We start from the raw sequence: 18,062 nt of genomic DNA on the forward strand, positions 1-18,062 counted from the left end.
CTGCTGCCACCGCCGTCGCCGCCGCCGCCGTCGCCCGAGGAGGATCCGGGTCGGGCCGGGCCGGGCCGGGATGGTCGGGGTCGGGAGGCCGCCGCCGCCGCGGGAGAGAGCGGGCCGCCCAGCGCCGCACTGAGCCGCCCCCGCCCCGCCCCGGCCCCGGGGGATGCGCCGCCCCGTGCCGCTGCCTTCACCGCCGCAGCCGCAGCCGCAGCCGCAGCGGACACCGAGCAGGTGAGGCGGGGCGGGGCCAGGCGGGCGGGCCGGGGGTCCCTTCTGGGGTTCATCGGGCCTCCCGCCCGGCTCACCTCCATGGCTCGGCTCCCATCCCGCAGCGGTCTGCGGCCTCCGAGGCTGCCATCGGGAGCTGGGACGCTGGCCTACAGTGCCTGGGCCGCAGCCTGAGGCCTGGAGCCGCTCCCTGCCCCCGCACAGACCCACCCTGCCAGCCCATCCCCCGCAGCGGCCCCCTCCCCAGCTCTCGCCCTATGATGTCCCTCCTCACTCTCCGGTCACCTCTGACAGGTCATCCAGCGGTCTCCAGACCCTCTCTCTCCTCCCCAGTCCCTCCCTTCCTCCCACCAGCCTCCCTTTTGACTCCCCAGCTGTGTCCAGAAGCCCCTCCCGTGGTCTCTTGGGGTCACTCCGTTCCTGCCACCACGATCTCCTGCCGTCCCTTGTCTTACCCCGCTCCCCTCATGCTGTCTCTCTGACAGGCCCTGTTCTCTGCACTCCCCTCACCTCTTCTCTCCTGTTCTCATCCTCCTCATGACCTCCTCCCTCCTTACCTGGCCTCGGAGATTCCCACACACACCTGCCTCACACCTTGCAGGGCCACACACCGACACTTCTGCTCCCAAACCACAATATGCTCCGAAGCACTTAGTGCTCGCTCTCCACTTACCCCACATTCTCGTGCATGCACACAGCCATGCCTACACACACACACACACACACACACACACACACACACACACACGCACACGGACCTCAGAGGGCAGTAATCAAGCACCCAAGCTTGTCAACCCAGTCTGGGATAGCTGGGGTCCACGGAGGCATCCTCTGGGAAGGGTGGTGGGTAGGATGACCAGTTCTCCCCCCACCCTCCCGACACCCATTCCTTTTAGACTTTCCCAAGTATCATGTGTGAGCAGCACACAGATTTTCCTCATCCGCCTACAGAGTCCACCATACAGGACTAAGGCCCCTCCAATTGTTCAACTTTTTAAATTATTATTTTTTCAGTACTGGGAGCTGAATGTAGGGCCCTGTACTGACTTGTTAGGCAAATATCTTGCCACATCTCCATCCTCCCCTTTGGATTACATTTTATTTATTTTGCGTGTGGAGGGTGTATGCCTGCTACAGCACACATGTGGAGGTCAGAGGACAAGATGCAGGGGTCTGGTTCCCTCTGTTCTTCACATGGGTCTCAGGAATCAGACTTGATGGTGAGGACCTTTTCTCACAGAACTGTCCTGGCAGGCTCCCAGCCCCCTTTTTATTAAAAAGTTAATTTTTGGTGGTATTGGGAGTTGAAGCTGGGAGCCTTGACCATGTGGACATGTACTCTACCACTGAGCTTCCTCCCCAGCCTGAATTTAACTCTTTCCTTCCCCCCTGTGCTGGGGCTCGGGCTGGGGCTATGGCCTCCTACACATTAGGATTAAGCTCCAGCTGAGTTCCAGCTGAGGCCTCCTCCACACAAGTTTGATTGTGTCTCCAGTCTTTTTTGTTTAGTTTTGTTTTTGTTTTGTTTTGTTGTTTTCAGCCAGTGTATCTTGTAGCCCAGGCTGGCCTTGAACTTGCTGTATAGCCAAGACTAGTCTCAAATCCCTCATCCTCCTGCCTCCACCTCCAGAGTGCTGGGATCACAGGTGTGTGGTACCATGCCCAGCTGCCTCGGTCTTGTCCTCGACCTATATTCCGGAACCCCACCCCATTTCCTTCCATCTTGCCTTTGTCGTCCCTGTCTTCCGAACTCCTGACGGCCCATAGCCCTGGCATTGTACGGGTTGGAGGAGACATTTCAGCTCAGTCATTTCAAAAAAAGCTAAAAAGAGTGACAATGGAAATGCTTTCTCTTCATGTCCCACGGGAACACTGTGACCTGGAGAAGATGTCTCAGGTCCTTCACAACCCACCCTGCCCTTACCAGGATGTCTAGACACAGGACCTGAGAAGTCAGCCCTCTCAAGGAGTGTCAGGCTCATGGAGTACCTGTAATGTCCTTTCCCCCCATTTACAAAGAGCTTAGCTACAATTAGTGATTGTAGTGTCCCACCCCATTTACAAAGAACTTTCCACCTCTCCTGTGCCCAGTCCCCAGGCCGAGTGACTCCCTTCACTCCTGTGTGTGGCTCTCCAGGGCCATGGTTAGTGTGGCAGAGAGCACATAAAGTATCTATAGATGAAAGATGAGAAGAAAAGATGCTGGTTCCAAATCCTGTGCTGGCTTGGCAGAAATACCAGAAAGTCACCTTTATTGGCCCCTTCTCTACACATTCACACACAAAGCAAGACATGTACACTCATACAGAGGGGTACATGAACACAGACACACACAAGCACACACAGGCACACACACACACACACACACACACACACACACACACACACGTTTCTTTGGATAACATGCGTCTTAGTACCTCTGAAGGTTGGGATACTAGTTCCAACGCTCAACTTCTATCCACCTAAGCACAGTAGAAGCTGCATTCCTCCAGGCCGGCTCCACACAGAGGTAGAAAGGGACTTGCTCGACCCTGCCTGCCCAGACCTGTGCTTCTCTACCACTCTCTGCCTTCCTTCAGACAGCACCCACTGCTCTGCTCTCCCCCTGTTCAGTTTGGCCCTCGTGGAGTAGACCCTGGGGTACCATCCCTCTGAAACCCATGGCTTGAGTCCGTGGTCCTGTGTTCACCGTTGGCACACACCCTGGCTTCCCAGTCTTGTGGTTGCCAGCGGGGCCAGCGTCCACTGAGGGTGGTGGTCACCTCTCAACAACCCAGCTGCCTCCATGCCACCCTCAAGGGGCTGTTGTGCATGTCCTTGTCTTTCTTGATGGTCACATCTCTCTGGTTGGCTGGGTGGCCACTCTGATGAGGGTAGCCCATGGCTTACCCATGCTCAGCAGGTCTTCCCTCTCCGCCAGCAAAGCACATCTCCACAGGAGTTGTGTGGCACAGGCTAGGTGTGGATGACCGGGACGGCAGGTAGTGAGTGACTCAGGCTTGTCATTCTTGGGTGTCCGCCTAGGATTGCCCCCTGGCTAGCGCATCTTCCCCTCCTTCCTTTGGAATGTCTCTATGGTAAACGTTTTCCCCATGGCTTATTCACACATCACTGCCCTCTCCTGTTTTCATCCTGTGTATGTGTCCTGTTGCTGATTTTCACACCTCCCATTTGTGGTTTATATTACCTCCCTTCCACTGACCTCCATCACCAGAAGTATTTCTCCCAGTAACTCCTTGAGCATCAGAGCCCCCCCCCCCCACTCCACCCCACCCCGGCTTGGGAAGGATGCCTGCCAGCAGGATGGGGATGGGGCGCCTCTCCCCAGCTGTCAGGTGGTCTAGGGTGGCAGCCAGGCTGTTCACTGCCCTTCCTCACTCTCCCAGGTAGATGGCCCACCAAGGGCAGGCCCTGCGGACACCCCTCCCTCCGGCTGGCGGATGCAGTGCCTAGCGGCTGCTCTTAAGGACGAAACCAACATGAGTGGGGGAGGGGAGCAGGCCGACATCCTGCCGGCCAACTACGTGGTCAAAGATCGCTGGAAGGTGGTGAGTGAGTGACCTAGCTGGGCAGCGGGAGGGGTCTGGGAAAGGAGCAGAAGAGATCTGGAGACTCCCTAAGACTGGTGCCCTTGGAGCCCTTACCCTAAGTGGGAGGCGTCCTCGAGCTCGTTTGCATGCCGCTCAAATGTTATTTTTGCCCACACATTCTCCCGGGACCCTCTCTCCAACCCGGCTCCCTCTCACCCCTTCCCGGGCTAGGTCGTGCTGGTCCAGCTCAGCCTGAACAACTCCTAGTTGGATGTCTAGGTGCGAGCTGCAGAGCTGGGTGCGGAGGAGGGTGGTGGGGGAGGGGGCTCCTTCTCTGCCGCACCTTGGGGAAGGACATTGAGTGAGCATGTGTTCCTCCGCTTCCGCAGAGGACGGAAAGGCTTGGGTCTGGGGAAAGAGGCCCTGCGGGCTGCTCCCACCGCATCCGCACTCCATCTTCTCCATCCACCCTCCTCCCTTCCCGGGTTCCTGCGGCAGGTGCAACACGCCGAGACTCCATCTCCCAGCGTGCCCTGTTCCTCTAACCCAGGACTTCGGGCTCCTTGGCCTGCTGGGAGTTGTAGTCCGAGTTTATTCGTGGCGGGGTGGGGGGCGGGGGGAGATGATATTCTGGGTGGGAGAGGGACACTGTAAGGGTCGGGACAGGGTTGTGTCTGGGGAACCAGACCTACTGTCGGTCAGCCTCGTCCAAATCCTTTTTTCTCCATCGTTTTAAAGCACCCTGGTGTCCTCTTTATTGTAGGGTGGGATGATGTAGGATGGTATAGTGTGGGAAAAGTGTGTGCGGCTGTGGGGTATGCACAGAAATGGGGATCCAGAGGGGAAGAAAGAACCATGGAGGTCAGATGTTTTCACCGCGTACAGTTGTGGTGTCCGCGTGCGCGCGTCCCTGGGCTTTGGTGTGGTGAGGCTCAGCTTACTAGGGATGCTGGGTTGGAGAGGAGGGTGGGGCCTGGGTGCCGGCGGATCTCCATGGCAACAGTCCCCCGGCCGCGCAGGTCCCCTAGAGGTCCAAGGAGAGAGGCAAAGTAGCATTTTCAGGAATTGGGAGCGGGGGTGTTAGGAGAGTCTTAGGGCCCCTGAAGCGGGATTCCTGAGAAAGAGTAACTGGACAGAAATGCAGGAGGAGCCGGGGCAGCCATAAAAGGAAGGGGTGCTTGGCAAAGTGAGAAGCGCTCCTTCAAGACCCCCGGTCCCTGGCACACGAGCTTGGTGTCTGGCAGATGGGAGGCTGAATAACATTTGTCCTGAAAAGGCCAGAAAAAGACTGTTCACACACACTGAGTGTAGACTAAAGACCTTGTTGTGCTCTGTGGAAGACGGATGGGAGTGTGCGGGGAGGGAGATGGCAGGGGGAGTGGCGGGGGCTGGGGGGAGGGCGAGTATGCCAGACCTGGACTGTCCTTAAGGCTGTCTCCTGCCCTGCCCCTGGAGAGCTAGAGACCAGGTGCCGGATGCAGCCATTTTCGGGCAGGGATGGGACTGATATGTGAGTATGGGAACCGGGAATCACGGACCAGAGAGGGGGCTGCAGCCAGGAGAAACGGGGGTCAGCGATCTAGGAGGAATATTTAAAAATAGGAAGTTGTAAATAAATTTCTTTGTGCTACAAAATAAAATAAAAACAGTAAGTCGTTCTTGAGGGGTGATCCTTGCAAGCAGCATAGCAAACAACAGCGATAAAAATCCTAGTGTTTGTGCTGTACCTCTTTAAGATAACTTATTTGTTTTATGTGCATTGGTGTTTTGCCTGCATGTGTATCTGTGTGAGATGTCAGATCTTGGAGTTACAGACAGTTGTGAGCTGCCATGTGGGTGCTGGGAATTGAACCTGGGTCCTCTGGAAGAACACCGGTGCTCTTAACCGCGGAGCCATCTCTCCAGCCGCTCTGTGCCTTTCTTGTTCTCAGAGGCTGTGAAGGTGTCCTCCAGGGGTTATCTCAGGAACTGATGTTAGATACAGCAGTGACCAGCACACCTGTTTCATAGGTGTGGTCAGCTAACTTGCCAGTTTCGTGATCAGAAGACAGGCTGAGGTCTGTCTGCCACATGAACACAATCAGTAAGAATATCAGCCCATGTGAGACTTGGGGCCTTAGGGGTGAAAGATCTTTGTGACTTGTTTCAATCCGACTCTCTCTCTCTCTCTCTCTCTCTCTCTCTCTCTATCTCTATCTCTATCTCTATCTCTATCTCTATCTCTATCTCTCTCTCATTTTTTGAGACAGGGTTTCTCTGTGTAGTTTTGGTGCCTGTCCTGGATTTCACTCTGTAGATCAGGCTGGCTCTGCCTCCCGAGTGCTGGGATTAAAGGCGTGCGCCACCGCCACCGGCTCAATCCAACTCTTATTGAGGAGAAAAAGTGGAGACTCAAAAAGTTTACAAAACCTAGATAACTTTAGTTTGTCCAGAGTGGGGCCAAGAAAAGGGAGTCTGCGCCAAATAAACCGAGGCTCTCCTGTGTTGTGTTTCTTCTCTGGTTTAGGGAGGTCCCTCAATGGGGGTTGGGATCGTTGAAACACACAGAAGCAGAGAAACTGGGCCTGCTAAGGATCCGAAGGGTGTTCTCTTAAGGGGCTTTGAGCAGGGGCGCCTTGTGACGTTCATGGGCCCTGGGCACTTTTGTCTCATGACACCCCCTTCTATAACAGGGAACTAAAAATTGCATTTTTATGACGCATTGTTACAGAGAGTAATACATTCGTATTCTAGACCGAGTTTTTCTCTTTGGCCCAAAAGTTCATCACTTTATCTTTTGGTTGCCAGCCTTGCCTTCAACGGCTGAGCCATCTCTCCAACCCCACTTTTCAAGGATCCCCAATCTATGTGGGATTGTGAGGGGCCTATCACTGTGGCCAGTGGATGAGAATGCCCTCATCGCAGAGCAGAAGGAAAGGATGCTGGCTGAGTGACAGCATCCAGACCCCTCCCTAGGGATGGGGGGAGAAGTAAAGGAGGTTCAGTTGGGGGAAAGGCCAATAGAGGAGCTGGGGCCCCGGGAAGCTGGGAGCAGGGGAGCAGACGCTAGGGGTGTTCCCACCAGCAGGGAGTCTGAAGACTTGAGTGTCAGCATCCACGCTTGTGATGCTCAGTGGTCCACATCCCGTAACCTGCGGCTCCTACACCGGTAGGTTCTGTCTCCAGCTGATGCAGGCTGGAGAAAATGCAGCCCAGTTATCTGCTAGCCGTGTGGCCTAGCCAAAGCATGGCAGGCCCTGGGCCTTGTGACTGTCGCTGTGTGCACCACGGGAGTCAGGTGACCCCGCCTCCCTTGTGCTGCAGAGCCTAGGACTGACTGTGGTGAGGTCTGTGAGCCCTTCACACGCCTACCCGGTCTCTCCTCCATGCTCACACACAGGCAGCAAGCTGTAGAAGGATGCGGACTAGGTTGTTGTCTCCCGAGGCGAGAGCTCCCCGGAGACAGGCCGCTGTCTCGAGAGGCTGGGTCCTTCCCACCTGGTTGTTAGGTTTCTGTTGTCACCAGCTTCCGTCAGAGCAGGGTGCTGCCTGCTCCTTCTGCCCTCTGCCCTTTCTCTTTCTGTGTTCCTCTCCTGCCTCAAGAACCTTCACCGTTCCTCACAGTGCTGGTTCCTCTTCTGTCCTTTACTGTTATGACTATTTTTTACATTTATTGATGTGTGCTGTGGCTTTGTGTGTCGTGATGTGTGTGGAAGTCAGAGGATAACATGAGGCAGTTGGCTGTCTTCTCCCATGTGGGTCTTGGGGATCAAACCCAGGATGTCAGGCTTGGTAGCAAGCGCCTTTACATGCTAAGCTCCTACCCATGTGTTCCTCCCTCTCTCCTTCCCTCCCTCCCCTTCTTTGGAGACAGGGACTCAGATATCCCAGGCTAGCCCTACTATGTAGCACAGGCTGGTACTGAACCTTTACCTCCTTCCGCCAGTGTGCACCACCATGCCTGTTGGATGTGGTACTGGGATCGAACCTGGGGCTTCATGTGTGCTAAGCAAGCACTCTGCTGACCAAGCTACACCCCTGGCCCCACTCTCCAGATGACCCACCATCTCTAGAACCCTGTGTCAGGGCAGTCTCGTGTCTGCCTGAAGCCGTGTGTCTCTTATAGTCCACTCCTATTCAGATACCTGTCCAGTGCCACGCGTGCGTGCGCATGTGTGCGCATGTGTGTGCGTGTGTGTGTGTGTGTGTGTGTGTGTGTGTGCGCGTGTGTGTGTGTCCTCTCCTTCAAGAATACCACCTGCCCATCGGTGGAGAATATAGTCCGCAGAGGTGGGCTGAGGAGCTGCCCAGCTGGATCCCTGAGCACAATTCTTCCCCTCACCCACAGCTGAAGAAGATCGGGGGCGGGGGCTTTGGTGAGATCTACGAGGCCATGGACCTGCTGACCAGGGAGAACGTGGCCCTCAAGGTGGAGTCAGCCCAGCAGCCTAAGCAGGTCCTCAAGATGGAGGTGGCTGTGCTCAAAAAGCTTCAAGGTACCACCCTGGGGCTGGGGCGTGGGAAGGAAGAGGCGATGGAGCCAGGGGCTGGGAAAGATGAGACCAGAGGCTAGGAGAGTGACGGGGAGTGATGAGGGAGACTGTTGGTGATGGCCAAGTGAGGTGTGTCGTGGCTTACAGACATCGGTGTGGCCAGAGTGTTAGAAAGAAGGCGGGGATGGGGGTGGGGGTGGGGGGTGGGAGCAGGGCTATTACAGAGGCATTCCCAGAATTCCCAGAACCAGGGCGGGAACAGGATTCGAGAGGGTGCCAGAGGGGTGGCTCAGTGGCTCCAGGGTCAAAGCAATTTAGAATCCACATCAACGCTAGGTGGGCATGGCATACATACACACCACGCACAACAAAGTGGTGTGTGTGTGTGTGTGTGTGTGTGTGTGTGTGTGTGTGTGTATGTGTGTGTATGTGTGTGTGTGTGTGTGTGTGTATGTGTATGTGTGTGTGTGTGTGTGTGTGTGAGCTGGGGTGGGGGTAGAGGGGCACACCAGACCCTGTCTTTGGCTGGTGAGGAGGAAGGAATGGGACTTGAGAGGCCCTCGTTTTTTGTGCCTTTCAGGGAAGGACCACGTGTGCAGGTTCATTGGCTGTGGCAGGAACGAGAAGTTCAACTATGTGGTGATGCAGCTGCAGGTGTGTCCCTGGGACCTGTCCACCTGCCTCTCTCCCCGAGAGCTGGAGGGTGACTTGGGTGTGGCATGGGGAAGGGAAGCATCGGTCCCTGATGGGATGGGTAGAGGGTAGGCACGACCCTTTGTGGGCAAGGCTGTCATAGTGGTGGTAGCTGGGATGAGTCTTCCCCTCCCCCTTCCCCGTCCTATCCCATCTTATCCATCTCGCCCACCCTACCCAGGGTCGGAACCTGGCTGACCTGCGCCGAAGCCAGCCGAGGGGCACTTTCACGCTAAGCACCACACTGAGGCTGGGCAAGCAGATCCTGGAGTCCATCGAAGCCATCCACTCCGTGGGCTTCCTGCACCGTGACATCAAGCCGGTGAGCAGTGTGCCTGAGCGTTCCTGTTGCTGTGGGGCCTGGCCGCTCCGCTCCAGTGGTTGAACCTCAGGAACCTCTTCTACTTAGACACTTCTTGATCCGCACCAAACCCCATCCCCTCGTTCTCACCTCTTGGCCATGCCAGGCCGAGTGCCCAGCTCTCATCTCTGTCCATCCTTCTTCATCTCTCACCCATGACCCTCTGTAGTCCTTCAGTCTAGAGGTGAGGAGGTCAGGGGAGGCCGTCTTGGATCTTGGTGCTAGAAAAGGAAAGGACAATCCTCTCGTTTAAAAGGGTAAAAAGAGAAGTGTGGGAAGGCTGAGTGGACGGCCCCAGGGCACACAGCAAGAAAGGTGCAGGCGGCTGATTCTGAGCCGGGCGGCTGATTCTGAGCCAGGCAGCCGTACCAAGCCCTGCTGCCCCTTTGGGAGCTGAGGATCTAGAGCAGGATGGAGCAGCGCTCGAAGCTGCTGTCACCAGTTCTGTGATTCAGAGAAGCGTCCTCAGCCGTGGACCTTCCCTTCAGTGTCTCTAAATGAGGGTAGTCATCCCTGCTCTGTCGCTGAGGTGCCACAGTCACAGTCACGCGAATCTGGGTGGGTGTAAGAATCCATGGGCTGGGGGCCCTTCAGCGCTGGCATAGCAATACTTTAGTGAGTCTGGGGGTGCTGGACCCCAGCTCACGGCTGCTCTCTTCCCACAGTCCAACTTTGCCATGGGCCGGCTGCCCTCCACCTACAGAAAGTGCTACATGTTGGACTTTGGGCTGGCCCGGCAGTACACCAACACTACAGGAGACGTCCGGCCCGTGAGTACCACTCGGCGCCAGGGTGGTGGGGCTCTAAGAACTCTCTGGTATGGGGACATTTCTCTTCGTAGCTGCCTAAGCAGGCTTGGTGTTCTTTTTACCCAACCCTGGCATGACAGCTGGTACCTGGGTGAGGTGGGCAGTTAGTCTTGGTGGTGGTAGGGGTGGCGGTGTGGCTGAGGTGTGGTCTCTTCCTTGCAGCCTCGGAATGTGGCCGGGTTCCGGGGGACTGTTCGCTATGCCTCGGTCAATGCCCACAAGAACCGGGTGAGTGGGTGGCATGCCCTGAGTTAAGGGCTAAGGGCAGGAAGACAGAGCTGGGCACGGAGGGAGCTGTGGATGTCAAGGTGGGGAGAAAAGAATGGGGTGTGGCTGCATCCTGGAGATGGAGGAAGGTGTCCCTGTTGGCTGCCCCAATGTCCTCTTCTGGGCCTCCATTATCCCTCTCCCCACTGAAAAATCACCTTTTTTTCTTTTTTTTGAAGAGACAAAATATACTCAGGCCGGGCGGTGGTGGCACAAGCCTTTAATCACAGAGGCAGGCTGATCTCTGTGAGTTCAAGGCCAGCCTGGTCTACAGAGCGAGATCCGGGACAGGCACCAAAACTACACAGAGAAACCCTGTCTCAAAAAAAACCCAAACCGAACCGAACCAAAACAAAACCACACCCAGAACTTTTTACTGTGGTGTCTATGTGCTGAGCCACAGCCCTAGAGAGACCCTAGCATTGTCTATCTGGTCTAGGTGTCAGCTGTCCCCAGAAAAGGGTCCACTACCCCTTCCCAGAGGAGGACTTGAGAATTTAAGGTGACTCTCCCTTCCCTCTCAGGAGATGGGCCGCCACGATGACCTGTGGTCTCTCTTCTACATGTTGGTGGAGTTCGCAGTGGGCCAGCTGCCCTGGAGGAAGATCAAGGACAAGGTGAGGCCCCCACAGCTGGGTGGAAGAGGCGGAGGGGACTAGCTGGGGCCTTACCTCCTGTGTCCGCGCCCCTCCAGGAGCAGGTGGGGATGATCAAGGAGAAGTATGAGCACCGGATGCTCCTGAAGCACATGCCGTCGGAGTTCCATCTCTTCCTGGACCACATCGCCAGCCTTGACTACTTCACCAAGCCTGATTACCAGGTGCGACCCCCAGCCTGGGGCACCACTCAGAGGTCGCTGGCCCTCAACAGTGACTGCCCCTGCCCCCGCAGCCTGGCATACTTCAATGCCCCTGCATCTGCCCCTTGGACTTCTAACTATACCAGACTGTTCTTGCCCTTGCAAACCGCAGTCACTGCTAAGATTTCTCAAGAGCTGACCGTCCCCAGCATAAGTACTGTTCTTGTGTTACCACATTCAAGCTTCAAAATAAGGGTCTGAGGCAGGGGCATGATCATACACACCTTTAATTCTAGCACTTGGGGTGGGGGTGGGGGTGGATTTCTCTGTGAGTTTGAGGATAGCCTGGTCTCTGCTCTGCACAGAGAGTTCCCGGTCAGCTGGGGTACATAGTGAGAGCCTGGGTAGGGGAAGGACCATGATAGGATGCTTGACATCGGAACTCTGCAGGAAGCTAACTGTGATGATTGTTCAGAGATGGGAACCTGAGATTAGACAGACGTCATGGTTAAGAGCGGGGCTGGGCTCAGGCAGTTATACGTTGCTTAGTGACAGGGCAGACTGTCCTCAGCATCTCACTGTGTAGCCTTTGTAGAGCTCACTTCCCAAACCTGGACAGGCTCCCCCCTTCATCAACCCTGCCCTACAGTGTGGCAGACAAGATCAGATCATGATCCAGACAAGAGACACAGTGCACCTGAGACCCTCAAGCTTCTCCTGGCCTAACATCGCATGCTGTAGCAGATTACAGCTTCTGTTGTTCTTGAGACAGGGATTCATGTAGACCAGCTGTCCTCAAACTCAATATGTAGCTGGAGATAACCTTGAACTTCTGACCCTCCTGCCTCCACCTCCCAAGCGCTGGATTTTAGACATGTGCCACCATGCCCCGTGATTTACCGTGCCTGAGGTTGAACCCAGAACTTCCTGCATGCTAAGCAAGCAGACCTTCCACTGACAGTCACATCAGCAACCTCAGTAAACTTCTCTTTTGTAAGTCGAGGGTGTATGTTCTAAATAGTGATTTAAAAAATAATTGGCCAGGTGTGGTGATTCACACCTGCAATCCCAGAACACATGAGGCACAGGCAGGAGCATCACGACTTTGAGGTCAGCCTGGGCTGCATAGGGAGACTCTCTCTCAACAACAACAAAGATCAGGGCTAGGGAAATGCTTTTTCAGTCAACAGCACATGCTGATCTTGCAGCGGACCCAAGTTCAATTCCCAGCACCATGTCAGGAGTTTCACAACCACATGTAACTCTAGCTCCAGGGGACCTGGCGCCATCTTCTGGCACCCACAGGCACCTGCATTCATGTGTATAACACCCCCCCCCCACACACATACACATAATTTTTTAAATAAAATAAACACAAAAACCAAAATCAAACACATAGTGTTATATACTGCATAATCACATGACTGATGAAACCAGCACCACCACACACTGGATTAATGTTCTACAATGTCACATGACCAGGTGATAGGAATTTTCCAGCTTCTCAATAACTTCATGGCGCCATCCTCATATACATCACTGTAGTGAAGGACACTGACTCCAGGTCTAATGCTTTCCCCATAGCTCCATCACCACACCTCATGGGACCTAGCATACCATTGGGAGAATGTAGAGACATATCATCAGTGTTTGCCCAGAAGCCACTCTGGATGAGGCACAGTGCTGCACAATGAGGGGATTGGGGAGTGTCCATCTCACAGCAGCAGACATTGAAGCAAGGGCCCTGTCATCAGAGTGCCTTCCCCGGGCTCTGAAGAGCGCCAGCCCAACGCTGAATGGCTTGGGCTTCTCAGAGGTCTTGAAGCCACCCTGCTACCTCTTGAACCCGACATCCCAGCTGCTGGTGGGGCTGACCCCCGACTCCTTGTCCTGGTTCAGCCTCATTGAGTCCCTTGGTCCACACAGTTATGAACACCTACCTATTGAGCCCTGTGATGTTGGCTAGAGGTGTAGAACTGGCAGCGAAGCATGTGAGAAGTGATGAAAAATGGATGCTCTGTGCCCAGTGTGAGAGGGGAACTGTATGGGAGTCAGTCAGGAGCCAGGAGAGGATGTGAGAGAGGCACCCATCAGAGGCAGTAGCCTGCAGAGTCCTAAGACCATGAGGGAACCCAGGGGTTCAGGGCCACTGATGTGCCTGTTCAGATGGCAGCAGAGTCTGGAGACTGTCCTCAAAGGACAGGTCTCGGAGGACTAGCACCCATCTGGTGGGGCTTAATCCAAGAGGGGAATTTGCACACTGCTTTGTGCTGTGTTTTCATTTAAAGAGCACTTGTCCTTCCAGTGCCCCCTCTCGGCCCATCCCTGGCCCCATTTCCCCCGCTGCAATCCCCGCTATTGCCCCTTCTGCCTGGCCGGGCCTGGGGTCACCCCTCTGTCTTCCTGCAGTTGATCATGTCGGTGTTTGAGAACAGCATGAAGGAGCGGGGCATTGCTGAGAACGAGGCCTTTGACTGGGAGAAGGCGGGCACCGATGCCCTCCTGTCCACAAGCACCTCCACCCCACCCCAGCAGAACACCCGGCAGACGGCAGCCATGTTCGGGTGAGTCTGAGTGGGGGCATCAGGGTGAGTGGGGTGGTCAGTGACCCTCACCTGGAGCCGTCACCCCAGAAGCCAGCCCTCTCATCCTTCTTGGACCCCCCTAGTTGTATCTTCATGCTGGATGCTTGGCTGTCCTATCACAGTCTACCTTGAATCTAAGCATGGAGTGGGTACCTTCTTCATTTAGGGCTTTTGACTAAGGAAAAATCCTGGTGAATCAACTTGAACCCCACAGTCTGCCTTTCTCACTGTAAATAACGAACATGTCTGTCTTACATCATCCACGCCGCAGGGGCTCAGGGAGACATTGGTGCCTGTCTTTACAGGGCCTCAGCTGATTTGGGGAAATAGTTTCCAAACCATGTGGGGCATGTGAAAGGGTACCTGGGGAGGCTCCTGACTAAGAAGTGTTCCCACCTCTACTAGCCAGGATTCTCTAGGGGACCAGAACTGATAGAATGAATGTATTTATTAGAATAATTTATAGGCTGTGATCCGCTAGTCCAACAATGGCTGTCTATCAATGGAAGGTCCAAGAATTGGTAGTTGTTCAGCCCTTGAGGCTGAATGCCTCAGCTGGTCTTCAGTATACATCAGGATCCTGAAGAAGTAGGCTCTAAGGCCAGTGAAGGAATGGACTTGCCAGGGAGAGCCAGAGCAAGCAGCAAAGAGAGCAAGCTGCCTTCTTCCGTGTCCTGTATGTAGGCTGCCGGCAGAAGGCGTGCCCACATTAAAAGTGGGTCTTCAGATTTTGAAAGATCTGGATTAAAGGTGTAGCTTTCCACTTTAAAGATCCAGATTAGAAATGGATCTTCCCACTTCAAATTATTTAATTAAGAAAACTCCCTCACAAGTGTGCCCAGCCATTTGGGTTTTAGTTAAATGCAGATGTAGTCAAGTTGATAACCAAGAATAGCCATCACATCACCTAACCCAGGGCCACCTTTGGGAGGGAGATGTCATAGAAATTGCTGGCACACCACGATGGCCCAATTCTGTGCTGAGGCTGCTCGGGGAAGTGGGGTATGATGGTACATAGCTACTTCCAGCATTTTTGGAAGGATGAGGCAGGAGGATTATGAGTTTGAGACTAGCCTGGACTACACAGGGAGACCTTGTTTTGAAAACAGAGAGGAGCCTGGGAAATGTGGCTCAGTGGATAAAGCACTCTCAGCCCAATCATGAGGACCTGCATTAGGGTTCCCAGAACCCATATAAGGGGGACACAGTATTGCGTCCCTGTATTCCGTGTGTCCCTATGGTGAGATGGGAGGCAGGGCCAGAAAGCCCCCGGGAAGCTTGCAGCCCAGCCAGCCTGATGCACAAGAGAACCTTACCTCAGTGGATCCTGGGGGCTAGCTGGCCAGTCAGTCTAGCTGAAATAGCAAGTTCCAGGTTCACTGAGAGACCTTATCTCGAAAAACAGGGTGAGGGCTAGGTGTGATCTCAGCGCTCAGGAGGCAGAGGCAGGCAGATCTCTGGGAATCTGAGACCAGCCTGGTCTACATAGCAAGTTCCAGATCAGCCAGGACTACATAGTAAGACCCTGTCTCAAAAAATAAAACAAACAAATGCAGGGTGGTGGTGGTGCACGCCTTTAATCCCAGCACTTGGGAGGCAGAGCCAGGTGGATCTCTGTGAGTTCGAGGCCAGCCTGGTCTACAGAGTGAGTTCCAGGAAAGGTGCAAAGCTACACAGAGAAACCCTGTCTCGAAAAGAACCAATAAATAAATAAATAAATAAATAAATAAATAAATAAATAAATAAATAAATAAATAAATAAATAAGTAAATAAATAAGAACAAAAACAAAAAAACAAAGTGAAGAACCATAGAGGAAGACATTTCCACACCAACCTCTGGCCTCCACATACATGCATGCAGACACACACGCACACACAGACACACACACACAGACACACACACACAGACACAGACACACACACACAGACACACAGACACACACACAGGCACACACAGACACACAGACACACACACACACAGACAGACACACACACACACAGACACACAAGCACACACATCACGATTGTGTCTCAAGATGGAGGCAGAGCCAACAGCTAAGGCTGTCATCCGACTCCACGTGCAGACTGTGTCATATACACTTGTGTACACACACTCACAAAGATAAAACTAAACAAAAACAGAAAGAAAGTAAATAAAATGTATTAAGGAGCTAACACGTGGAGCTGGAGAGATGGCTCGGCAGTTAAGAACACTGGCTGTTCCTGCAGAGGACCTGGGTTTGATTCCCAGCACCCACATGGTGGCTCACAGTTGTCTGTAACTCCAGAGCAGGGGATCCAGCGCCCTCTTCTGGCTTTTGCAGGCACTGCACACACGCAGTGCACATACATACGTGCAGGCAAAACACTCTTACACATAAAGTAACTACATCTCTTTTTAAAAGGTCTCTGGATAAGGAGTGTAAAGGGCCCTTCACAGACTTGTTCCGGGGTCTGAAGGGAGCCAGACCCTGACCGTGGCTGCAGCAAGGGTGGACAGGTTCTAGTCCCTGCGGGGCACATTTCCTTGCAGCCCCTGGCAATTTGAGGATGATCAGGTCTCAGAGGCCTTGTGGGTCAGGGATGGCAATGGAGTGTCCACTCTGGAGGGTCCCCAGGGCCTGTGCTGGCAGAGAGTAAAGGAGAAAAGAGAGAAGGGCATCCCTGCCAGCCTTACCCACGACTCTCCCTGGCTTCTCCAGAGTGGTCAATGTGACGCCAGTGCCCGGGGACCTGCTTCGTGAGAACACCGAGGATGTGCTACAGGGCGAGCACCTGAGTGACCAGGAGAATGCACCCCCGATCCTGCCTGGGAGGCCTCCGGAGGGCTTGGGCCCTGGCCCCCACCTCGTGCCCCACCCCGGGGGTCCGGAGGCTGAAGTGTGGGAGGAGACAGATGTCAACCGTAACAAGCTGCGCATCAACATCGGCAAAGTAATTGCACCCAGGCAGAAGGGTGTGGGCGGCCTTCCCCATCTGGGTTCCCAGCCCTTGACCCCATCCTCCCAGTCCACCACCACCCGCCTCAGGTCTCTTTTCCCCTGAGAAAACCTCTCACCGGCTTGTCAACCCCAACTCACAGCGTCTCCTCTCCTACAGACCCCCTGTGTGGAGGAAGAGCAGAGTCGGGGAGTAGGGGTCCCCAGCTCCCCAGTGCGTGCCCCCCCAGACTCCCCAACAACCCCAGTACGGTCTCTACGCTACCGAAGGGTCAACAGCCCGGAGTCGGAGAGGCTGTCTACAGCAGCTGATGGGCGGGTAGAGCTGCATGAGAGGAGGTGAGTCTGTAGACGGGGTTCGGGGTGACGAGGGCCCTCTGGTCCCGAACGCCTTCATCAGCGTGGCTGGTCTGCGAAAGTTCATATATGAGGCAGGAGTTGAGGAACCCTAGAGAGCATGCTGGGGTGCGCTTGGCCTGGGGTCAGTCGGTGGCCTGTGGTGGGGTATCCAGAGAGGAAAGAGTGGGGCAGGCCGGTTTCTGGGCCCAGGCCTCGGTTCTAGACGACTTTTTCCTAGACCACGATTCCCAGATGCCTAGAGAGCAGCAGAGGCGAACTTCCTTTGGGCTGCAGGCAGAGAGCCGAGGAAGGGCGCTAAGGGGCTGCTGGTGGCGGGGTGGGTCAAGTTTTGGGGGTTTAAGGGGTATGAATTGAGAGCAGGGGGACCCAGCAGGAACCTGGTTAATGAGGGAGAGGTTGGGGGGCGGTGCTGAGGGAATTGGCCTTTGGGAAGTGGGGGGAGGGTAAAGTCGGCCGTGGGTGGGGTTTAGCTGGCAGGGGTCAGCAGAGTCACCACCTGAGTGGGTGGGTCACCAGGTGGGGGGCATCTGGAGGATGAAATGTCACGAGTTTTCCTTTGCTCCATAGTAGACCAGGGCCTTCTGTGCACTAGGAAAGGGAAAAGGCCCTCTCGGCCACGCAGGAAGAGGGCGTCCTTTCTGATACCCACTCAGTATCTTTCCTAACGACCTTCATCAGCCATGGCCCTTCCCCCGGACCCTGCCCTAACTGTCCTGACCTTCCAGATTGAACACAGTGCCAGTCTGGGGGCCAGACAGACCACAGACCGGGCTGGGTCCCTGGGTGTGTGACAGAGCTCACTCACTCACCTGGGCTGTCCTGCCGGGCGCCAGACACCTCTTCTCCACCCATGGCAGCATGGAGTCCCTTGGTAGAGAGCGTTCTGGACACGGAGAAGTAAGGAAGGGATATGTGTGGAGACGAGAGGGGCAAGTGTCCCGAGCAAGACAGTTTTGAAGAGCTGCCCGCTCAGAAGGAACTTTGAGCAAGTCGGTTCGGGTCACAGGAAGCAGGAAGG

At 54.9% G+C, this 18,062-nt stretch overlaps 1 protein-coding gene across 3 annotated transcripts in view; it reads left to right on the forward strand.

Moving 5' to 3' along the window:
* Positions 1 to 18,062, forward strand: part of Ttbk1 (tau tubulin kinase 1) — a 43,456-nt gene continuing 25,394 nt past the window's right edge. Inside the window, exons 1-12 of one of the 3 annotated variants that reach the window (XM_076557738.1) lie at positions 1 to 231; positions 3,615 to 3,776; positions 8,086 to 8,233; positions 8,811 to 8,884; positions 9,105 to 9,245; positions 9,950 to 10,054; positions 10,256 to 10,321; positions 10,885 to 10,977; positions 11,055 to 11,180; positions 13,569 to 13,723; positions 16,448 to 16,679; positions 16,845 to 17,023. In XM_076557738.1, the coding sequence (XP_076413853.1) occupies positions 3,669 to 3,776; positions 8,086 to 8,233; positions 8,811 to 8,884; positions 9,105 to 9,245; positions 9,950 to 10,054; positions 10,256 to 10,321; positions 10,885 to 10,977; positions 11,055 to 11,180; positions 13,569 to 13,723; positions 16,448 to 16,679; positions 16,845 to 17,023 (1,427 nt within the window). In that variant the 5' untranslated portion in view covers positions 1 to 231; positions 3,615 to 3,668. The remainder of the gene's footprint in view (positions 232 to 3,614; positions 3,777 to 8,085; positions 8,234 to 8,810; positions 8,885 to 9,104; positions 9,246 to 9,949; positions 10,055 to 10,255; positions 10,322 to 10,884; positions 10,978 to 11,054; positions 11,181 to 13,568; positions 13,724 to 16,447; positions 16,680 to 16,844; positions 17,024 to 18,062) is intronic. The other 2 variants (XM_076557739.1, XM_076557737.1) reach the window with 2 other exon arrangements.

Source organism: Peromyscus maniculatus, chromosome 21, assembly GCF_049852395.1.
Source record: "Peromyscus maniculatus bairdii isolate BWxNUB_F1_BW_parent chromosome 21, HU_Pman_BW_mat_3.1, whole genome shotgun sequence".
Taxonomy (NCBI): domain Eukaryota; kingdom Metazoa; phylum Chordata; class Mammalia; order Rodentia; family Cricetidae; genus Peromyscus; species Peromyscus maniculatus.